The 20,500-nt window shown below is 52.0% G+C and overlaps 1 protein-coding gene across 1 annotated transcript in view; it reads right to left on the bottom strand.

Moving 5' to 3' along the window:
* Positions 1-4,151: 4,151 nt before the first annotated feature.
* Positions 4,152-20,500, bottom strand: part of LOC139279394 (uncharacterized) — a 72,274-nt gene continuing 55,925 nt past the window's right edge. The window contains exons 8-9 of the mRNA XM_070898511.1: positions 12,645-12,884; positions 4,152-4,485 (exon numbers count right to left, since the gene is read on the bottom strand). Coding sequence (XP_070754612.1) covers positions 4,428-4,485; positions 12,645-12,884 — 298 coding nt within the window. The 3' untranslated portion in view covers positions 4,152-4,427. The remainder of the gene's footprint in view (positions 4,486-12,644; positions 12,885-20,500) is intronic.

Here is a 20,500-nt window from a genome sequence, read left to right as displayed (position 1 = left end):
CTTTATAAGGTCAAAGAAGGTCATGTACAAGGTTTGGTGCTGTTCCCTGCACTTCTCTTACGGTTGTCGCACCGTAAAGATCACGTCCGTTGTCCTCCGCAGTGGACGGAATCCGCACTGTGACTCCGGGAGGAGCTCCTCAGCCACAGGCAGAAGACGGTTGAGGAGGATTCTAGCGATTTCCTTCCCAGTGGCTGACAGCAGGGAGAGTCCCCTGTAGTTGTCACAATTGGACTTCCCCTTTTTTAAAGATCGTCACGATTACTGCATCTCTGAGATCTCCCGGCATGCTCTCCTTCTTCCAGATGAGAGAGATAAGGTCATGCATTCGTGCCAATAGTGCCTCTCCGCCATACTTTAGTGCCTCAGCGGGGATTCCATTCACTCCCGATGCCTTGTTGTTCTTGAGCTGATGGATGGCCTTTTCTTCCTCATGCAGGGCTGGGGTTTTACTGAGCTGGTGGCGGGTAGCATGCTGCGGGATGGAGTCGAGGACACTCTTGTCAAAGGCTGAGTCTTGGTTAAGGAGATCTTCGAAGTGCTCCTTCCAGTGGGTCCTGACTGCCTCGGTGTCCTTAATGAGTGTCTCCCTGTTCTTGGCCAGCAGTGGGGTGGGGCCTTGGATGTTTGGGCCGTAGGTGGACTTGGCTGCGGTGAAGAATCATCGCATACCTTGGCTGTCGGCCAGCTGCTGTATCTCCTGTGCTTTCTCCACCCACCATCTATTCTTTAGGTCGCGGGTTTTTTGCTGGACCTCGGCCTTCAGCCGTCTGTAAAGGAGCTTTGTTGCTCCCGAGTTGGGTTGTTGTTTTAGGTTCAGAGATGCCCTGAGCTGGTGATTTATTAGCTCTTGGATCTCCTGGTCATTCTCATCAAACCAATCCTGGTGTTTCCTGGTTGAGTGACTGAGCATCTCTTCGCAGGCACTGGTTTTAGTGGCCTGGAGGGCAGACCGAGCGCTGTGGGAATTCTGCATCTCAGGATCGCCAGGTTAGCTGTGAGGCGCTGGCTGTATAGGGCTCTCTTAGCTGGGTCTTTGAGTGTCCCGGTGTTGATTTTTTGCGGCACTGCTTCTGCAATATTCACAGCTGCACTGATGCATTAAAGGGGCACAGTCTCATTCGAGGAAAACGCCTGTCGTTCCTTTGCTTTGAAGTGGAAGGAGAGAGCTGCAGCATTGCTGCCACCATCATAACATCACATGTAAACAATGCATTTTTACTGGGTTCATACCAGAGGGTAGGGTGTGTGTCTGTGCGATAGTGTAAATCAGGTGATAGCAATTCAGCAACCCAGTTTACATTCCTCCCGATTTTTATTTCCATTGATGCAATGGGAATAAAAATGGATAGTGATATAAAATGAGCTGCCTATGTTGCTACCCCGCACAAAGTCAAAATCTACCCCCTGGTGTTTTATCAAAAGATAACAGATTACCCAAATAGTGCTTCATGGAAACAAAGCCCCTTTAATTCAGATTGTCATAAAATATCGTACCATTCCATTCCCTCCGAGTATGGCTCACAATTATTGGTTAAGAAAAATAACCTGTTCTCATGCCTCCTATTCCTTAAAATATTAAAAACACAAACACACACACACAAATATATATTACATATGAAAGTTTTGCATTGAGCACACACTTTCTGGAAGTATCAATCTTCCTTCCTTTAACAGTAACCCAACTCAGTGAGGATGTCATCTCCAGTATGTGCTGTGAGGTGGTGCATTTTGGTAGGAAGAATAAAAATCACATATTCCTTGGAAAATAAGTGTCGAAATGGGGCAGAGGAGAACCAAGAACTGAGGGTACAGATACACACATCACTAAAAGTAGTGATGCAGGTTAATAAGGTCATGAAAAAAAAGCACATAAAGTACCAAGTTCATTTCTAAATGGACAGAATTGTAAAGCAGAGAAGTTATGCTAAACTCGTATAGAACCTTGGTCGGACCACACTTGGAGTGAATAGTTCTGGTCTCCATATTACAAAAAGGATATAGAGACACTGGAGAAGGTGCAAAAAAGATTCACAAGAATGATATCAGTAATGAGAGGTTATACCCATCAGGAAAGATTGAACTGGCGGGTTTCGTTGCTCTAAAAAAGAGAAGACTGAGGGGTGACCTGATAGAGGTCTTTAAAATTATGAAATAGTTTGATCGGGGACGTAGAGAAGATGTTTCTATTTGCAGGGAGTGGCCAGAACTAGGGGCCATAAATATAAGAGAGTCACTAATAAATCCAATCGGGAATTCAGGAGAAACGTGGTTAGAATATGGAACTCGCTACCACATGGAGTAGTTGAGGCGAATACTTTAGATGCATTTAAGGAGAAGCTAGGTAAACACATGACGGAGAAAGGAACAGAAGGATATATTGAGAAAGTTCAATGAAGTAGGGTGGGAGGTGGCTTGTGTGGAGCATAAACATCAGTTGGGCTGAGTGGCCTGTTTCTGTGCTTTAAATTCTATGTAATTCTTTTTAATAGCTTTGACTGCAGCACTGTGGAATTCACCCATCTACAAGCTTTTTGCAGGCAATATTCTAAGATGCAACTCCACACAACTTCCCTTTCTGCTGGATCTACCTCGATGCTTTGGAATGCAGGGCCTGTAGATACACTGTAATAGTTTCTGAATGTCATACTGCCATGTTGCATTCCCTTACTGAGGGAATTCCTCAGCTGTCATTGTGTCAGCCATGGCTCAGTGGGTAGCACTCTCGTATCTGAGTCAGGAATCCCCTTCAGGAACTTGAACACATGCATCTAAGCTGACACTCACAGTGCAGTGCTGAGGGAGTGCTGCACTGTCAGAGGTGCCGTCTTTGGGAAGGTCTGTATAGGGATAGCAGAAAACCATATTGCAGTGCGGTGTGGTCAGCTGAGCTCGCAGCCCGCCTGTGTCCAAGTACATCATCATCATCATAGGCAGTCCCTCGGAATCGAGGAAGACTTGCTTCCACTCTTAAAAAGAGTCCTTAGGTGGCTAAACAGTCCAATACGAGAGCCACAGGCCCTGTCACAGGTGGGACAGACAGTCGTTGAGGGAAAGGGTGGGTGGGACAGATTTGCCGCATGCTCTTTCCGCTGCCTGCGCTTGATTTCTGCATGCTCTCGGCGATGTGACTCAAGGTGCTCAGCGCCCTCCCGGATGCATTCCTCCACTTAGGGCGGACTTTGGCCAGAGACTCCCAGGTGTCAGTGGGGATGTTGCACATTATCAGGGAGACTTTGAGGGTGTCCCTGTAACGTTTCCTCTGCCCACCTTTGGTTCGTTTGCCGTGAAAGAGTTCTGAGTAGAGCGCTTGCTTTGGGAATCTCGTGTCTGGCATGCGAACAATGTGCCTGTACAAGTACAAGTACAAGGCTGTTGTTAGGCCACTGGTTATTGAGCTGCCGTATTTGGAGGAGCTTCGGAAATCCCCTTCTATAGGGGGCTCTCTACATTCGCTGAGGCAGTAGCGTGTCTGGTTTACTTTACAGCGCCGATGCGGAATTTGGAGCCGCTGACATTGGCATCATATAGTAACATCAAATATAAGGTAAGATCGCAAGGAGATGAAAGTGTAAGAGGTAAGTATTAGGATAAGAGCCTTGCAAGGAGATGTTGGAGATTCCTGTAAGAGGACGCTAATATTCCAATGCCTGTTCAAAATGTACTTAAAGTTGTGACTGCGGAACTCAACATGGACCAAGAAAGGCCATGTTTGCCCTGCCATCCCCTCCTGGCACATGCCGTTTTTGGTTCATGCCATGCATCATTAACCCTCTGGTCCACCAGGCTGGCAAGCTACTCCCAGACATCCAACAATGTCACTCAGTTACCAACTGGCTCTACACCACAGCAGCAGCAGCTGTCACCTCATCCTTCCATTCTCTGCTGTCCCCGCTCTGGGAACGCTCTCCATCTGCTCAAGGTCAGGGGCTCACGACGTCGGGAATTACGGCTCTGGAGGCCGTCCGACCCATCTCCGCCGGCGTACCGCTGAGTAACCGTGTGTTCGATTAAGAAGTTTTACATTTCCACGCATAATACACAGAGGCACGTTACAAAAACCACTCCACGTACTGTGTGTAAAATTTTCAACAAAAAAAACCTTCCAATTAAAAAAATCCGAAAGAGACTGTAAAAAACAATCGAGGAGCCACACACTTAGGAACAGAGGATAAAATATATCACTGGCAATTTTAAAACAGGATCAGAAACTGTTGGTACAGGAAGATAAAACTCAAGAGTCAATACATTGTATTAAATGAGCTGTGTGCTCGGGAGCTTCTCAAACAGTCGATCACATGGTGGGTGAATGTATTTCATTACTTGGGCTGCATGGTGGAAAGATTTCCATCGATGATTCAGATGTTCATGCGAGGTCACTTTGGGGTTCTGAGAATCAGGAAGCATTCCCCTTTAAGGAATCCTTGTTATTCGAGAACCATCAACACCTTGCTAAAGTTGACAAAAACGCCTTGACTGGGCTTGCTGTACATTAAAAACCAAAGGCAGTAATTGGTCAGGACGTATTACATTTGAATAAAAAAGCTGTATATAACAAGATTTACATATAACAGAACTGGTTATACTTGTACTGATTGTATTAGAGACAATTTGGTACTTGTTAGTCATTTTCTTAATTTGCATAATTAGCTGCGGGAACAAAATCTCTGGAGGTGACAGGTTTATTCGCCTTGAAACATTGTGAACTGGAGGATGAGGTACAGGGAGTTCAAAAAACAAACTGAGGGAATAGCTTAACAAATAGGGTTATATAATTAAAAAGGAAAAATGTCTAGGTTATTGTTTACTTATTATTGAAACATAATATATTCGAAGATCACAGTGAAAAGAAGGAAAGGAGAGTGTGGTGAGAGTTGCAGTGGGAAGGGAGAGGAGATGGGGAAAGATCACTGTGGAAAGGGGAGAGAGGAGACTGGGAGGGTTACTGTGGAAAGGGGAGAGAGGAGACTGGGAGGATTACTGTGGAAAGGGGAGAGAGAAGACTGGGAGGGTTACTGTGGAAAGGGGAGAGAGGAGGCTGGGAGGGTCACTGTGGAAAGGGGCAATGGGGAGACAGGACATGGTCTCAATGGGAGACAGAATAAAGGAGATAAAGTTACTGTAGAATAAAAAGAATCCAAAAAGTGGAAGTAACAAAGGTATAAATTATGTGCGTTGTGTGTAGGAATGGGATATTACGTTTTAATGGACACCTCAGGTTAAAACTATAAAGGGTGAGCCGAAATGGGGTGGTGGGTCTAATCCACGACTGTGCTGATGGTGCTCCCATAGTAGTTGGGGGGGTGGGGGGGGAATTCAAACTATATATATTATCTCACTCCCACCTCGACTATTGCTTTCTTTCATTGGTTGAGTTCAGAAGATTCCTTGCCCAGATCAGTTGTGAAAATGATCTATTTTTCTACCCCTGTACACAGCTACAGGAACCATGGCAGCTGGCATCTTCCTCTGAGACAGAGGGCATCTTATCTTTAGTTATGAGTAAGCGTGTCTGAGAAATCAGATCGATGTTTTTTTTTTGGTACAGGAAAATGGACTTAGTTGCTATGCTTTAGCAGATACTCATCAAAGGGCTTTTTAAAAAGCCTGCAATTAGTTTTAAACAGATTGTCATTGCCGCCAATAATGCAGAGCAGACAACCTGCACAGGAATCCCCTCAGCAGAAGCCACCCCAGGACATCTATTATAAAATAAATAAACAGAGGACTTCATGGTGAGATGGGAATGTGGTTACAATTATTGAAGAAATGGATGACAGAGAGAAAAAATCGCCTCAGTACTTGGGGTTTACTTAGAGGTAAGTACATGCTATTCCCTGAACTCATGTACCACTAAATCCAAGCGTCGTGCATGGTGAAGCTGTCAGGTTTCCTCCAGATTGATGAAGCGGACATACAACGAACAGAGCGGCCAGTCACGGAACCAGAGTGTTTCCTGCAGAGAGGTGACGACGCGAACATCAATGCTTCAGGAAGAAGTACAAGAATGGTGTGGACTCTCCGTGATACGAGCCCTTCACTGTAGGTGTATGTGAGATGCATCTTATTTTCCTCAGTGTTTATTGACTGGGTGAATGCTTTTTAACCTGCATGTAAATCAATCTACATTTCAAATACTCGACTCTCACCATTGTGTTTTAATGCTCTTTCTGGAAGAGTTCCATTCGTGTGGTATGCAGGAAGCTTTGCTGGGACTGTGAATTCCTAATTAATCAATTGTTTTATTTTAATTTAGCCAACAATCTAATACTCCCAAAACAGAAAGTAAAGGAACTGTCTAGGCGCTGCTTCTAAACATAAGAACCGGGAATGGACACTATCTCAGCAAGTTACCCAAAATATATGTTTCTGGCATTGGACTATGATTGGAAAACCATAGCATCTCTATGAAAGCACTTTATTTCTGATCGTTCCCAATATTAGGATCATTAGAGATTGAAGCAGGTTTTTTTAAAAATTCTAACATGTGCTTCATTGAATTTCCTTGTTATAGATGAGATAATTGCCATGACGAAGACTAGGAATACTTTCACGCTAAATAGATGAGTCTCAATTTCATTGAAAGTATCTGTTGTAAAATGAATAATACATGAAACCCAGTTATAAAAACATCCTTTACACATCACATTGAAGGCAGAGCTGTTTGGATATCATTAAGAAGAGCAACCATTTATTTTGGCCCGGAATTTGTGGTCGGGATGATGAACTGTCAGCGTTTGCCGTTGAAACTAACCACAGCTTCGGGATTTGGCGCAAGTGGAAATCCTGAAGACCCGATCTGTCGTTGACAGCTCCGAAACGCGGTAATCCAGTCGGGGAGGTACTTCCTGTGCCCGGCACGGAACTCCCGCCCCAGCCGCTAAATTGGGGTTGCCACCCCTCACAGGAAGTAGAGTGCAATGTTGCAGGCTCCACTTCCTGTTGGGGCAGTGTCCGGGGTGTTACTCGAGCGGGGTCGATAGCACCACGCGGCCTCCAGCGCCACCAGGGCGGCATGGTACCGAGGCCACAGCTCGCTGTCGAAACCGAGTGCCGGGCTGCACACAGGAGGCCCAGACCACGCCACGGAGCCTCAAGAATTGCCGACCGATGAGTCGGTCAAAATGAGATAATGGCAGCGCGCGGAGTATCGCAACTCCCCTTTAACTTCCGCCCCGCGAGCGAATGTCGTCCCAGTTCACGACCCGCGAGGCTGGCGCTGAAACTGCTCATGGCAGCCTTGCGGGCTGCTGGCCAATTTCCACCGCGGTGCGCCAAGGAGTCGGTGCTTACGGCGATGAAGTTGTCATCTGTTGCATGGCAGCCCGGGGCGCTACTAGCGGGGCACATTGGGGGGGCACTACTACAGCTCCCCCCCCCACCCCTGGGCGACAATTGGTTTGTGCTCCATTAGCGCCCCCCAGAGGCGCTAACAGGAGGCACACAACAGGGGAATTTCACCCCATTAATCTTTAAGAAACATTTCAGGTTTGACTTTTACCTATGTGAGATCCCAATCTTTGTTCTGCTCTCGAACATTTCTAAAAAGTTAGAATTTTAAGAGCTTACTGACTTTCTGATTCGCTGTCTGTGAGAATTCTGCACTTTGATTGGCTGCTCAGACAGCATGTTGAAGTCACAGCAGTTCGCACCAGGGGATCTCCATTAAGTTCCATTGATTTGAATTGAATGTTGGAAAACCTGAAGTTCTCGACAAAGGGTCGAGATTCTTGTGTGGAATGTACTTTGGGGCCAGCAAGGAGTGCCTTCTCTTCACTGCTGACCACAAATTCCAGGCCCCTGCTTGGCAGAACTTTGGGGAAAAGTGAAATGATTACAACACTGTTAGCTCTGAGGTTAGAGTTTGAATCCAGCCCAGTGACCTCTCTTTCCCTCCCCAATGAGATTTAATAAAGATGGGTTGGGTTAACTCAATGGAGTTCCCAGTGATTCGCACATTCATACCACAGAGCTGCCCATGATTTATTACAAACTGGCACCCACTGTCAGCCCAGGATGGTCAATAGCTAAACTTGCCTTAGAGTGCTTCTTGCTGATGCTGAGTGCAAAAGACACATACAAACCTCTCATTCTCCAACATTGGGACAAACTTCAGGATGTAAGGTGCTTCTCTCAGCTGTGGCTCAGTGGGTAGCACACTTGCCTCTGAGTCAGAAGGTTTGTGGGTTCAAGTCCCACTCCAGGAGGGAGTGCTGCATTGCTGAGGGAGTGCTGCATTGTTGGAGGTGCTGTCTTTTGGATGAGATGTTAAACTGAAGCCCTGCCTGCTCTCTGAGGTGGATGTAAAAGATCCCATGGCACTATTTTGAAGATGAGCAAGGGAGTTATCCATGGTGTCCTGGCCAATATTTATCCCTCAATCTACATAACAAAAACAGATGATCTGGTCATTATCACATTGAAGTTTGTGGGAGCTTGCTGTGTGCAAATTGGCTGCCACGTTTCACACATTACAACAGTGACTGCACTCCAAAAGTACTTTATTGGATGTTAAGCGCTTTCAGATGTCCGATGATCGTGAAAGGCTCTATATAAATCTTTCTTTTGATCTACTCTTGTAGGTCCTCTACTCTTACAAAAAACTAACATTAAACTGATGAAGGGGATCAGGGGATGTGGGAACCGGGCAGGCCCATGGGTTTGGAGTACTGCTCGTGTGAAGGTTAAACACCAACACAGACTGGTTGAGCCAAAGAGCCTATTTCCATGTTATAATTTCCATATAATGTACTATGGGCTTCTCCATGGAAAAGGTTCCGTGGAAATTGCAGATATACTCTCAAGTTGGCTGCTGGCAAGGACATTCTTCACAAAGCAGTTGTCACTTACATCTGCTCCCATCCTATCTTTGCAACCTGCTCTCCTCTTCCCAGTCATTTCTGCTGAACGTGTCTGAACTTTTAGTAGACTGTACACTGAAACTCTTCGTTTAAACTAGCTTTGTCGTACTGCTTCACACATGTGATCGCTGGAACCTTTAAACGGGCACCTTGGCCACGACCACACGGGCCTTCGACCTATTGTAATGCAATCCCAGCACTAAAAACATTATTTAGGCCAGCATTCCTGACCCACCAGCTGAAAATAAATTTGACTGCCACATGTCTCCCAGCAGAGAAAGAGATGCTGCCTTCAGAGATTCTGCTCCTCTGCTGGTTTTGGTCCGCTTGCCCTCATGGACATCATTTCATTCTCCCTCTCACAGTCGCTCGGCCAATAGAAAAGCTCACCGTCTCCGCTGCCCTTGCCCTACTCCTGCTGCATTTGCGACTGCCCGTTTCACACCAGCCCACTCCTTCTGCAATGTGTGCTTGGGAAGTTCTATTACCAATGACCTGACCGAGGAAGGAAGCCATGATGAGAGCAGATAAATTGGCCACGTACGTGCCCGATCTCAATGTCCTAGCAGTGGGTGAAGTCTTCAGAGGACTGATGGCCCTGTTTGTTGGCAAGGAGAGCATGACAAACTCTACAAGAAGTAACAGATAGCCCATGTGATCAAGACAGATGATGCAGGTCATGCAGACGACCAAAGCCCTGATTACCTCATAGACCATTGCTGGCAATCAAACACCCCCACCACACCCCTTCCCTACGACCAGGTTATTGTGCCCTCCTGCAACTGTAGACCACCAGCAACCAACTGCCTCTGATCTTCAGACTGCACAGCCTCTGACCTCCAGTCCTTCACCAGTCTTACTGCCTGCTTGAAATCCTTGCCCTACTAATCATCAGACAGTCACATACCGCAACTACTGGTCTATCAGCTTCAGGACTCCTATACCAATAATATGGGCCTTGTCTCCCATCAGAACTATGACCTTGCCACTCAACCATCAAGGTAGGTCTGTGCTCTCAACCACTCAACCAGTTACCTCAAGTTTGTGCTCTAAAGAATTACGAGCTAGGCTTAGCCAACTGCCATCTGTGAGAGAAAGAGAGATACTTCTCATCATCATCATAGGCAGTCCCTTGAATCGAGGATGACTTGCTTCCACGCCAAAAAAGGATAAGTTCACAGGTGTTTCAATGAAGGACTTAAAATTCCAGGTCCTGAACTACATCCTGAAAGGTGGAAGATGCCTGTACATGGATTATTTTAACATGTGGTGACCGTTGCACACCAGCCAACACACGGGCTTGACAGAGTTAGGTCTTGGTCCAGTGGCAAGGATTACCCAAGGCGACTGGAGACCTGCTCTGCTGCATGGGCCTAGTGCACACACATATCGCAGTGTGGGCTGGTCCGTGCTGAACAGGAAGTTAATGGACTTAGAACTCCCATTGGACTTCCAATTTTAGTGTTCTGAGCGGGTTGTACGTTTAAATTATGCGGAGCATTTTCATTATTATTGATGTATTAGAGTTATAATATGGTCTCTGACGAGCTGTCTCCCAGCAGTCTCCCAGCAGCTGTCTGTAACCCTCTTATGTCCTCCTCATGTCCAAGTTACTCTATCTCAGGGCATTGAACATCTGACTCAATCTCACTCCTCAGGGATCTCAATTTCCAGCGCTGTCTGAGGAGCAAAACTGTGGAGGACACAAAAACTCACGAGATCACATTTGGAGGACACTGAAGGAAGCCCCCAGGCCCGCTAGACACCTGAATTTTCCCTTCAGCAGGCCACTGATCTGTTGAACTTTAATTAGAATGTGGAAGGGAGCCTCATTCTAGCGTTCCTGCAGTTCATTGGTGGTGCTCCTCAATGGTGTTAGACGTCTCAGTAATATTGTATAATGGCCATCTCCGAGAAGCCAGTCAGTGTCTTGTGCTTGATTCTGACACTGGACTGCCAAAGGATGAATGAATCAGGCAGGACCTTGCATTGACATGCGGAAACCGGTATCTGTAGTCACCATTAATCACTTTCTGCTAAGATCATCATCATCATAGGCAGTCCCTCGAAATCGAGGAAGACTTGCTTCCACTCTAAAAGTGAGTTCTCAGGTGACTGTCTTGTCCAATACAGGAATTACAGTCCCTGTCACAGATGGGACAGACAGTGGTTGAAGGAAAGGGTGGGTGGGGAGCCTGGTTTGCCGCACGTTCCTTCCGCTGCCTGTGTTTGGTTTCTGCATTCTCTCGGCGACAAGACTCGAGGTGTTCAGCACCCTCCCGGATGCTCTTCCTCCACTTAGGGTGGTTTTGGGCCAGGGATTCCCAGGTGCCGGTGGGGATGTTGCACTTTATCAAGGAGGCTTTGAGGGTGTCCTTGAGACATTTTCTCTGCCCACCTGGGGCTCGCCTGCTGTGTAGGAGTTCCAAGTAGAGTGCTTGCTTTGGGAATCTCGTGTCGGGCATGCGGACGATGCGGACCGCTGCTGGCAGGGCTGCAAGTCGGTATTCTGGGTGCGGCGTGCAGGTCGGGAGAGAGCCGAAAGTACGACAGTAATGCAATCCGCGTCGTTATATGTCGGTGCACCTCTCCCTGGAATACTTGAAAGCACCGCTGCAAACAGGTGCCCAAGGATCCCGCATGGGCTTTGCAACCGGGTTTTCGCCACGGAGGGTCAAATCGTGGTGAAAACCCGGTCGCAAACCTCCCGAAAATCCGGCCCAAAGTGCAGTGTATTTTAAGGAACTTTCCCAAACAAAACTAATCTCGAGGTTGACTTCCAAATGAAGCCTTAAAAATAAAGAGCAAAGAATAAACTGGCAAAAGACCTCAGTTTAAAGTAATGTTTTGAGCTTCTCTCGAACAGCACAATGAAACACTGCAATTCCCCTTTAAGATTTCAGCACCAACCTTCCTCAGCTGGATAGGGAGATCAATTAGATTGATGGATCTTCAGGCAGAAATTATGGAGTTTAGGCCCGATGATGTCCTACAGGCCTGAACCCATTATTTATGTGGCTGAGTTTTAGCTAAGATGGATGCATCTTACTTACTATCTCACTTCAGGGGGAACTTAGAGCAAATCTTAAATGGGACCTCTTTCCTCCCCAAATTCTTCCCCCGCCCCCAATCTCTGCACTTACGCTCTACCAAACCACTGCGTTTCTGGACCCTGAATCCCACATCTATGATGCCAACGACTAGAAAAAGGAAGACTTGCATTTATATAGCACCTTTCACAACCAGCGGACGTCTCAAAGTGCTTTACAGCCAATGAAGTACTTTTTGAAGTAGAGTCATTGCCGTAATGTAGGAAATGCGGCAGCCAATTTGTGCACAAATATCAATGTGATAATGACCATACTATCTGTTTTTTTGTTATGTTGATTGAGGCATAAATATTGGGCAGGACACAGGGATAACTCCCCTGCTCTACATGGGATGGGATCTTTTACATCCACCTCAGACAGCAGACAGGGCCTTAGTTTAACGTCTCATCCAAAAGACGGCACCTCTGAAGTGCAGCACTGCACTGGAGTGTCAGCCTAGATTTACGTGCTCAAGTTCCTGGAGTGGGACTTAAACCCGCAACCTTCCGACTCAGAGGTGAGAGTGCTACCCACTGAGCCACAGCTCACACAGCTGAGCACAGATGGATTATACGGAGAAACAAACCTGAAATTTTCAGACACATTTATCAAAACAAACCGAGTGGGAAGACAAGGGTAATCTAAATTCACAAATGTTTCCATATTTACATAGCTCACATATTGGTTTACTCACCAGTGGAAGTAACAATGTCTAGCGAACACTCCATTGCGTAGGCCATTTTCAGGACAATCCAATTCCACGCCGAAGCATATTTCTGGCACAGCAGGCAATCCGCCAATATACTTCAGCACACCCACTCCGATTTTGCCACTTGGCAATATAACCTTCACTCTGTGCCCAATCTGTAAATCTAAGATGGAGCGGGGTGCGTATGCTTTCAGGGGTCGATCACTTCCAAGGTCCGCTATAAATCTGTGAGAGAGAGAATGGAACCACGCCTAATGTAAAATTACCAATTGTCTAGAGTATGCAGTTAGTTCAAACCCTGCACACACACCCCATATGCACACACACCCGCACGCACACATCCACGCGCAAATACTCAGGTGCGCACATATCCCATATGCACACAACTGCACGCACACATCCTCAGAACACACCCACCCCTCACTTATGGGTATGGTGGTATAGTGGTTATGTTACTGGGCTAGTAATCCAGGGACGTGAGTTCAAATCCCACTGGATCAACTGGGCTTGTATTAAAGACTGGATCAACTGGGCTTGTATTCACTGGAGTTCAGAAGAATGGGAGGGGATCTCATAGAAACGTTTAAAATTCTGACATGTTTAGACAAGTTAGATGCAGGAAGAATGTTCCCAATGTTGGGGAAGTCCAGAACCAGGGGTCACAGTCTAAGAATAAGGGGTAAGCCATTTAGGATCGAGATGAGGAGAAACTTCTTCTCCCAGAGAGTGGTGAACCTGTGGAATTCTCTACCACAGAAAGTTGTTGAGGCCAATTCACTAAATATATTCAAAAAAGAGTTAGATGAGGTCCTTACTACTAGGGGGATCAAGGGGTATGGTGAGAAAGCAGGAATGGGGTACTGAAGTTGCATGTTCAGCCATGAACTCATTGAATGGCGGTGCAGGCTCGAAGGGCCGAATGGCCTACTCCTGCACCTATTTTCTATGTTTCTATGTTTCTAAATCTGGAATATAAAAGCTAGCATTGATAATGGTGACCATGAAACTACTAGATTGTTGTAAAAATCTATCTGGTTCATTAATGTCCTTTACGGAAGGAAACCTGCCACCTTACCTGGTCTGACCTATATGTGACTCCAGACCCACAGCAATGTGATTGACTCTTAACTGCCCTCTGAAATGGCCTCGCAAGCCACTCAGTACCAAACTGCTATGACAGTCTGCACTGTGGGAGTACCTCTGCCTTAAGGACTGCTGTGGTTCAAAAAGGTGGCTCAATACTTTCTCAAGGGGCAATTAGAGATGGGCAAAAAATGCCAGTGATGCCCACATCCCAGAAACAAATAAATATATCATGCATTATCCCCACAGGAGAATTTGTAGGCGTGTATATTGTGATATGCGGTGGCCCCACCAGCAGAAGATTGGGGCCATAAAAGGAGCGGCGGCCTGGAGCAGTGTGGTGGCATGCCACTGCAAGGTACAACGCGAATTGGTGCAGTCGGGCGACGGCAGCAAAGAGGGCGACTGGATTGGACGTCTTCAAGATCCAGATCAATGATTGGAGCAGGAGCAGGAGCAGCAGCAGCAAGGTTGGGGCACAGGAGCAGTGAGTGATCATGGAGCGACGCGATCGGGGCCCAGGAGAGGCGTGAGTTCGGGGCCCAGGGGCAGCACGGGCCAGCCCACACTATGATATGTGTGCGCACTAGGTCTGTGCAGCAGAACTGGTCTTCAGCCATCTTGGTTAATCCTTGCCACTGGACCAAGACCTAGCTCTGTCAAGCCCGTGTGGTGGCTGGTGTGCAACGCCCACCACACGTTAAAAAAATCCATACACAGGCATCTTCCACCCTTCAGGATGCAGTTTGGGATCTGGACTATTAGGTCCTTCATTGAAACATCTGTGAACTCATCCCTTTTTGGCATGGAAGCAAGTCATCCACGATACAAGGGACTCCTATGATGATGATATATGTCATAAGAATTAGGAGCAGGAGTTGGCCATTTGGCCCCTTGAACCTGCTCCGCCATTCAATAAGATCATGGCTGATCTTCTTTCATAACTCCACTTTCCTGCACTGTCCCCACATCCCTTGATTCCCTTAATATCCAAAAATCTATTGATCTCTGTCTTGAGTATACTCAATGACTGAGCCTCCACAGCCCTCTGGGGTAGAGAATTCCAAAGATTCACCACCCTCTGAGTGAAGAAGTTTCTCCTCATCTCAGTCCTAAATGGCTGACCCCTTATTCTGAGACTGTAACCCCTGGTTCTAGACTCACCAGCCAGGGGAAACATCCTCCCTGCATCTACCCTGTCAAGCCCTGTAAGAATGTTGTATGTCATAAAGGGAAGCAAAAAACTAGGAGCCAACCTTTCAATCGGGGAATTGTGTAGGAGGATGCACCCAAAGGAAAGAGAAAAAGTAACACAAACAATTTGAGAGGGAAACGCAAGTAAACAAAAAGTATTAGAGAATTCAGCCTTAGCCAGATAGCTAATCACAAAATCAACAGTGCAGTCATACTGTATGATACAGACCACATTTTCTGTCAAATAGCAGAGTTGAAAGTGACTTTGGCATGTGGCAGGATGTGCTTGCAACTTGTGTTGTATTTTTGGCTGTTTTTATTAAAAGCACCACGTACTCGAGACGTTGGCGCAAAGCCACTTTTGCGAAGCATCTTACATCTAGCAATAATGCTAGAGGTCAAATGCTCAGCCAAGCTGGGCTGAACCTTTGTGTCAGGTATATACTGAGACCTTCCTGTCACCCAGCCTCACTCGGTGAACCTGCACGGTGACCAAGTGGAGCTGCTGGCTCTCACCTGAGCAGCAAGTGTGTTGAGGTCCGACAACGGGTGCACACATGCGTCAGAGGACGTAAGCAATAAAACAGTACTCTGCTAATTGAAACCGGAACTAGAACAGATGGTGCAATGAAGAGGAGAGGGGAATTCCATCATCAGTACACCAGCTACTTATAGTCTAAAGCCATCACTGGAATGAAAGTTAGCTTTTAAGTCAGCGCTGATTTGGTACATTCCATTTTTATTGCTGTAATGTATTTGTGCCATGGGTTCTATGCTTAAGAATTCATAGCAACACATTGCTATGAAGAATTAGTTGCTTTATTAGCCTAGCGAGGGACGGTGTTTGAGCCCAGTGAGGGACGGTGTTTGAGCCCAGCGAGGGGTGGTGTTCGAACCCAGTGAGGGGCGGTGTTCGAGCCCAGCGAGGGACAGTGTTCGAGCCCAGCGAGAAGCGGTGTTCGAGCCCAGTGAGGGGCGGCGTTCGAGCCCAGCGCGGGGCGGTATTTGAGCCCACCGCGGGGCGGTGTTCGAGCCCACCATGATGCGCCGTTCGAGCCCAGTGAGGGAGGTGTTCGAGCCCAGCGAGGGACGGTGTTCGAGCCCAGCGAGGGACGGTGTTCGAGCCCAGCGAGGGACGGTGTTCGAGCCCAGCGAGGGACGGTGTTCGAGCCCAGCGAGGGACATTGTTCGAGCCCAGCGAGGGGCGGTGTTCGAGCCCAGCGAGGGACATAGTTCGAGCCCAGCGAGGGGCGGTGTTCGAGCCCAGCGAGGGGCGGTGTTCGAGCCCAGCGAGGGGCGGTGTTCGAGCCCAGCGAGGGGCGGTGTTCGAGCCCAGCGAGGGGCGGTGTTCGAGCCCAGCGAGGGGCGGTGTTCGAGCCCAGCGAGGGGAGGTGTTCGAGCCCAGCGAGGGGAGGTGTTCGAGCCCAGCGAGGGGTGGGGTTCGACCCCAGCGAGGGGCGGTGTTCGAGCCCACCGTGGGGCGGTGTTCGAGCCCACCGTGATGCGCCGTTCGAGCTCAGTGAGGGGCGGTGTTTGAGCCCACCGTGGGGCAGAGATCGAGCCCAGTGAGGGGTGGTGTTCGAGCCCAGCGAGGGAAGGTGTTTGAGCCCACCGTGGGGCAGAGATCGAGCCCAGCGAGGGGTGGTGTTCGAGCCCAGCGAGGGACGGTGTTCGAGCCCAGCGAGGGACGGTGTTCGAGCCCAGCGAGGGGCGGTGTTCGAGCCCAGCGATGGACGGTGTTCGAGCCCAGCGAGGGCCGGTGTTTGAGCCCACCGTGGGGCGGTGTTCGAGCCCACCATGATGCGCCGTTCGAGCCCAATGAGGGACGGTGTTCGAGCCCAGCGAGGGGCGGTGTTCGAGCCCACCATGATGCGCTGTTCGAGCCCAGTGAGGGACGGTGTTCGAGCCCAGCGAGGGACGGTGTTTGAGCCCAGCGAGGGGCGATGTTTGAGCCCACCGTGGGGCGGTGTTCGAGCCCACCATGATGCGCCGTTCGAGCTCAGTGAGGGACGGTGTTCGAGCCCAGCGAGGGACGGTGTTCTAGCCCAGAGAGGGACGGTGTTCGAGCCCAGCGAGGCGCGGTGTTCGAGCCCAGCGAGGGACGGTGTTCGAGCCCAGCGAGGGGCGGTGTTCGAGCCCAGCGAGGGGCGGTGTTCGAGCCCAGCGAGGGGCGGTGTTCGAGCCCAGCGAGGGGCGGTGTTCGAGCCCAGCGAGGGGCGGTGTTCGAGCCCAGCGAGGGGCGGTGTTCGAGCCCAGCGAGGGGCGGTGTTTGAGCCCACCGTGGGGCAGAGATCGAGCCCAGCGAGGGGTGGTGTTCGAGCCCAGCGAGGGACGCTGTTCGTGCCCAGCGAGGGGTGGTGTTTGAGCCCACCGTGGGGCGGTGTTCCAGCCCAGCGAGGGACGCTGTTCGAGCCCAGCGAGGGGCGGTGTTCGAGCCCAGCGAGGGGCGGTGTTCGAGCCCAGCGAGCTGCGGTGTTCGAGCCCAGCGAGGGGCGGTGTTCGAGCCCAGCGAGGGGCGGTGTTCGAGCCCAGCGAGGGGCGGTGTTCGAGCCCAGCGAGCTGCGGTGTTCGAGCCCAGCGAGGGGCGGTGTTCATACCCAGCGAGGGGCGGTGTTCGAGCCCAGCGAGGGGCGGTGTTCGAGCCCAGCGAGGGGCGGTGTTCGAGCCCAGCGAGGGGCGGTGTTCGAGCCCAGCGAGGGGCGGTGTTCGAGCCCAGCGAGGGGCGGTGTTCGAGCCCAGCGAGGGGCGGTGTTCGAGCCCAGCGAGGGGCGGTGTTCGAGCACAGCGAGGGGCGGTGTTCGAGCCCAGCGAGGGGCGGTGTTCGAGCCCAGCGAGGGGCGGTGTTCGAGCCCAGCGAGGGGCGGTGTTCGAGCCCAGCGAGGGGCGGTGTTCGAGCCCAGCCAGGGGCGGTGTTCGAGCCCAGCCAGGGGCGGTGTTCGAGCCCAGCCAGGGGCGGTGTTTGAGCTCACCGTGGGGCGGTGTTCGAGCCTACCATGATGCGCCGTTCGAGCCCAGTGAGGGACGGTGTTCGAGCCCAGCGAGGGGCGTTGTTCGAGCCCAGTGAGTGACGGTGTTCGAGCCCAGCGAGGGGCGGTGTTCGAGCCCAGTGAGGGGCGGTGTTCGAGCCTAGCGAGGGGCGGTGTTCGAGCCCACCGTGGGGCGGAGGTGGAGCCCAGCGAGGGACGGTGTTCGAGCCCAGCGAGGGGCGGTGTTCGAGCCCAGCGAGGGGCGGTGTTCGAGCCCACCGTGGGACATTGTTCGAGCCCAGCGAGGGGCGGTGTTCGAGCCCAGTGAGGGGCGGTGTTCGAGCCTAGCGAGGGGCGGTGTTCGAGCCCACCGTGGGGCGGAGGTGGAGCCCAGCGAGGGACGGTGTTCGAGCCCAGCGAGGGACGGTGTTCGAGCCCAGCGAGGGACATTGTTCGAGCCCAGCGAGGGACATTGTTCGAGCCCAGCGAGGGGCGGTGTTCGAGCCCAGCGAGGGGCGGTGTTCGAGCCCAGCGAGGGGCGGTGTTCGAGCCCAGCGAGGGGCGGTGTTCGAGCCCAGCGAGGGGCGGTGTTCGAGCCCAGCGAGGGGCGGTGTTCGAGCCCAGCGAGGGGAGGTGTTCGAGCCCAGCGAGGGGTGGGGTTCGACCCCAGCGAGGGGCGGTGTTCGAGCCCACCGTGGGGCGGTGTTCGAGCCCACCGTGATGCGCCGTTCGAGCTCAGTGAGGGGCGGTGTTTGAGCCCACCGTGGGGCAGAGATCGAGCCCAGTGAGGGGTGGTGTTCGAGCCCAGCGAGGGAAGGTGTTTGAGCCCACCGTGGGGCAGAGATCGAGCCCAGCGAGGGGTGGTGTTCGAGCCCAGCGAGGGACGGTGTTCGAGCCCAGCGAGGGACGGTGTTCGAGCCCAGCGAGGGGCGGTGTTCGAGCCCAGCGATGGACGGTGTTCGAGCCCAGCGAGGGCCGGTGTTTGAGCCCACCGTGGGGCGGTGTTCGAGCCCACCATGATGCGCCGTTCGAGCCCAATGAGGGACGGTGTTCGAGCCCAGCGAGGGGCGGTGTTCGAGCCCACCATGATGCGCTGTTCGAGCCCAGTGAGGGACGGTGTTCGAGCCCAGCGAGGGACGGTGTTTGAGCCCAGCGAGGGGCGATGTTTGAGCCCACCGTGGGGCGGTGTTCGAGCCCACCATGATGCGCCGTTCGAGCTCAGTGAGGGATGGTGTTCGAGCCCAGCGAGGGACGGTGTTCTAGCCCAGAGAGGGACGGTGTTCGAGCCCAGCGAGGCGCGGTGTTCGAGCCCAGCGAGGGACGGTGTTCGAGCCCAGCGAGGGGCGGTGTTCGAGCCCAGCGAGGGGCGGTGTTCGAGCCCAGCGAGGGGCGGTGTTCGAGCCCAGCGAGGGGCGGTGTTTGAGCCCACCGTGGGGCAGAGATCGAGCCCAGCGAGGGGTGGTGTTCGAGCCCAGCGAGGGACGGTGTTCGAGCCCAGCGAGGGGCGGTGTTCGAGCCCAGCGAGGGGCGGTGTTCGAGCCCAGCGAGGGGCGGTGTTCGAGCCCAGCGAGCTGCGGTGTTCGAGCCCAGCGAGGGGCGGTGTTCATACCCAGCGAGGGGCGGTGTTCGAGCCCAGCGAGGGGCGGTGTTCGAGCCCAGCGAGGGGCGGTGTTCGTGCCCAGCGAGGGGCGGTGTTCGAGCCCAGCGAGGGGCGGTGTTCGAGCCCAGCGAGGGGCGGTGTTCGAGCCCAGCGAGGGGCGGTGTTCGAGCCCAGCGAGGGGCGGTGTTCGAGCCCAGCGAGGGGCGGTGTTCGAGCCCAGCGAGGGGCGGTGTTCGAGCCCAGCCAGGGGCGGTGTTCGAGCCCAGCCAGGGGCGGTGTTCGAGCCCAGCGAGGGGCGGTGTTCGAGCCCACCGTGGGGCGGAGGTGGAGCCCAGCGAGGGACGGTGTTCGAGCCCAGCGAGAAGCGGTGTTCGAGCCCAGTGAGGGGCGGCGTCGAGCCCAGCCAGGGGCGGTGTTCGAGCCCAGCCAGGGGCGGTGTTTGAGCTCACCGTGGGGCGGTGTTCGAGCCTACCATGATGCGCCGTTCGAGCCCAGTGAGGGACGGTGTTCGAGCCCAGCGAGGGGCGTTGTTCGAGCCCAGTGAGGGACGGTGTTCGAGCCCAGCGAACGGCGGTGTTCGAGCCCAGTGAGGGGCGGTGTTCGAGCCTAGCGAGGGGCGGTGTTCGAGCCCACCGTGGGGCGGAGGTGGAGCCCAGCGAGGGACGGTGTTCGAGCCCAGCGAGGGGCGGTGTTCGAGCCCAGCGAGGGGCGGTGTTCGAGCCCACCGTGGGGCGGAGGTGGAGCCCAGCGAGGGACGGTGTTCGAGCCCAGCGAGAAGCGGTGTTCGAGCCCAGTGAGGGGCGGCGTTCGAGCCCAGCAAGGGGCGGTATTTGAGCCCAGCGAGGGGCGGTGTTCGAGCCCAGCGAGGGGAGGTGTTCGAGCCCAGCGAGGGGCGGTGTTCGAGCCCAGCAAGGGACGGTGTTCGAGCCCAGCGAGGGACGGTGTTTGAGCCCAGCGAGGGGCGGTGTTTGAGCCCAGCGAGGGACGGTGTTTGAGCC

Source organism: Pristiophorus japonicus, chromosome 14 (genome assembly GCF_044704955.1).
Source record: "Pristiophorus japonicus isolate sPriJap1 chromosome 14, sPriJap1.hap1, whole genome shotgun sequence".
In the NCBI taxonomy this organism is placed as follows: Eukaryota; Metazoa; Chordata; class Chondrichthyes; family Pristiophoridae; genus Pristiophorus; species Pristiophorus japonicus.
The sequence above is the reverse complement of the archived record's forward strand: the minus strand, read 5'-3'. Positions and strand labels throughout refer to the sequence as shown.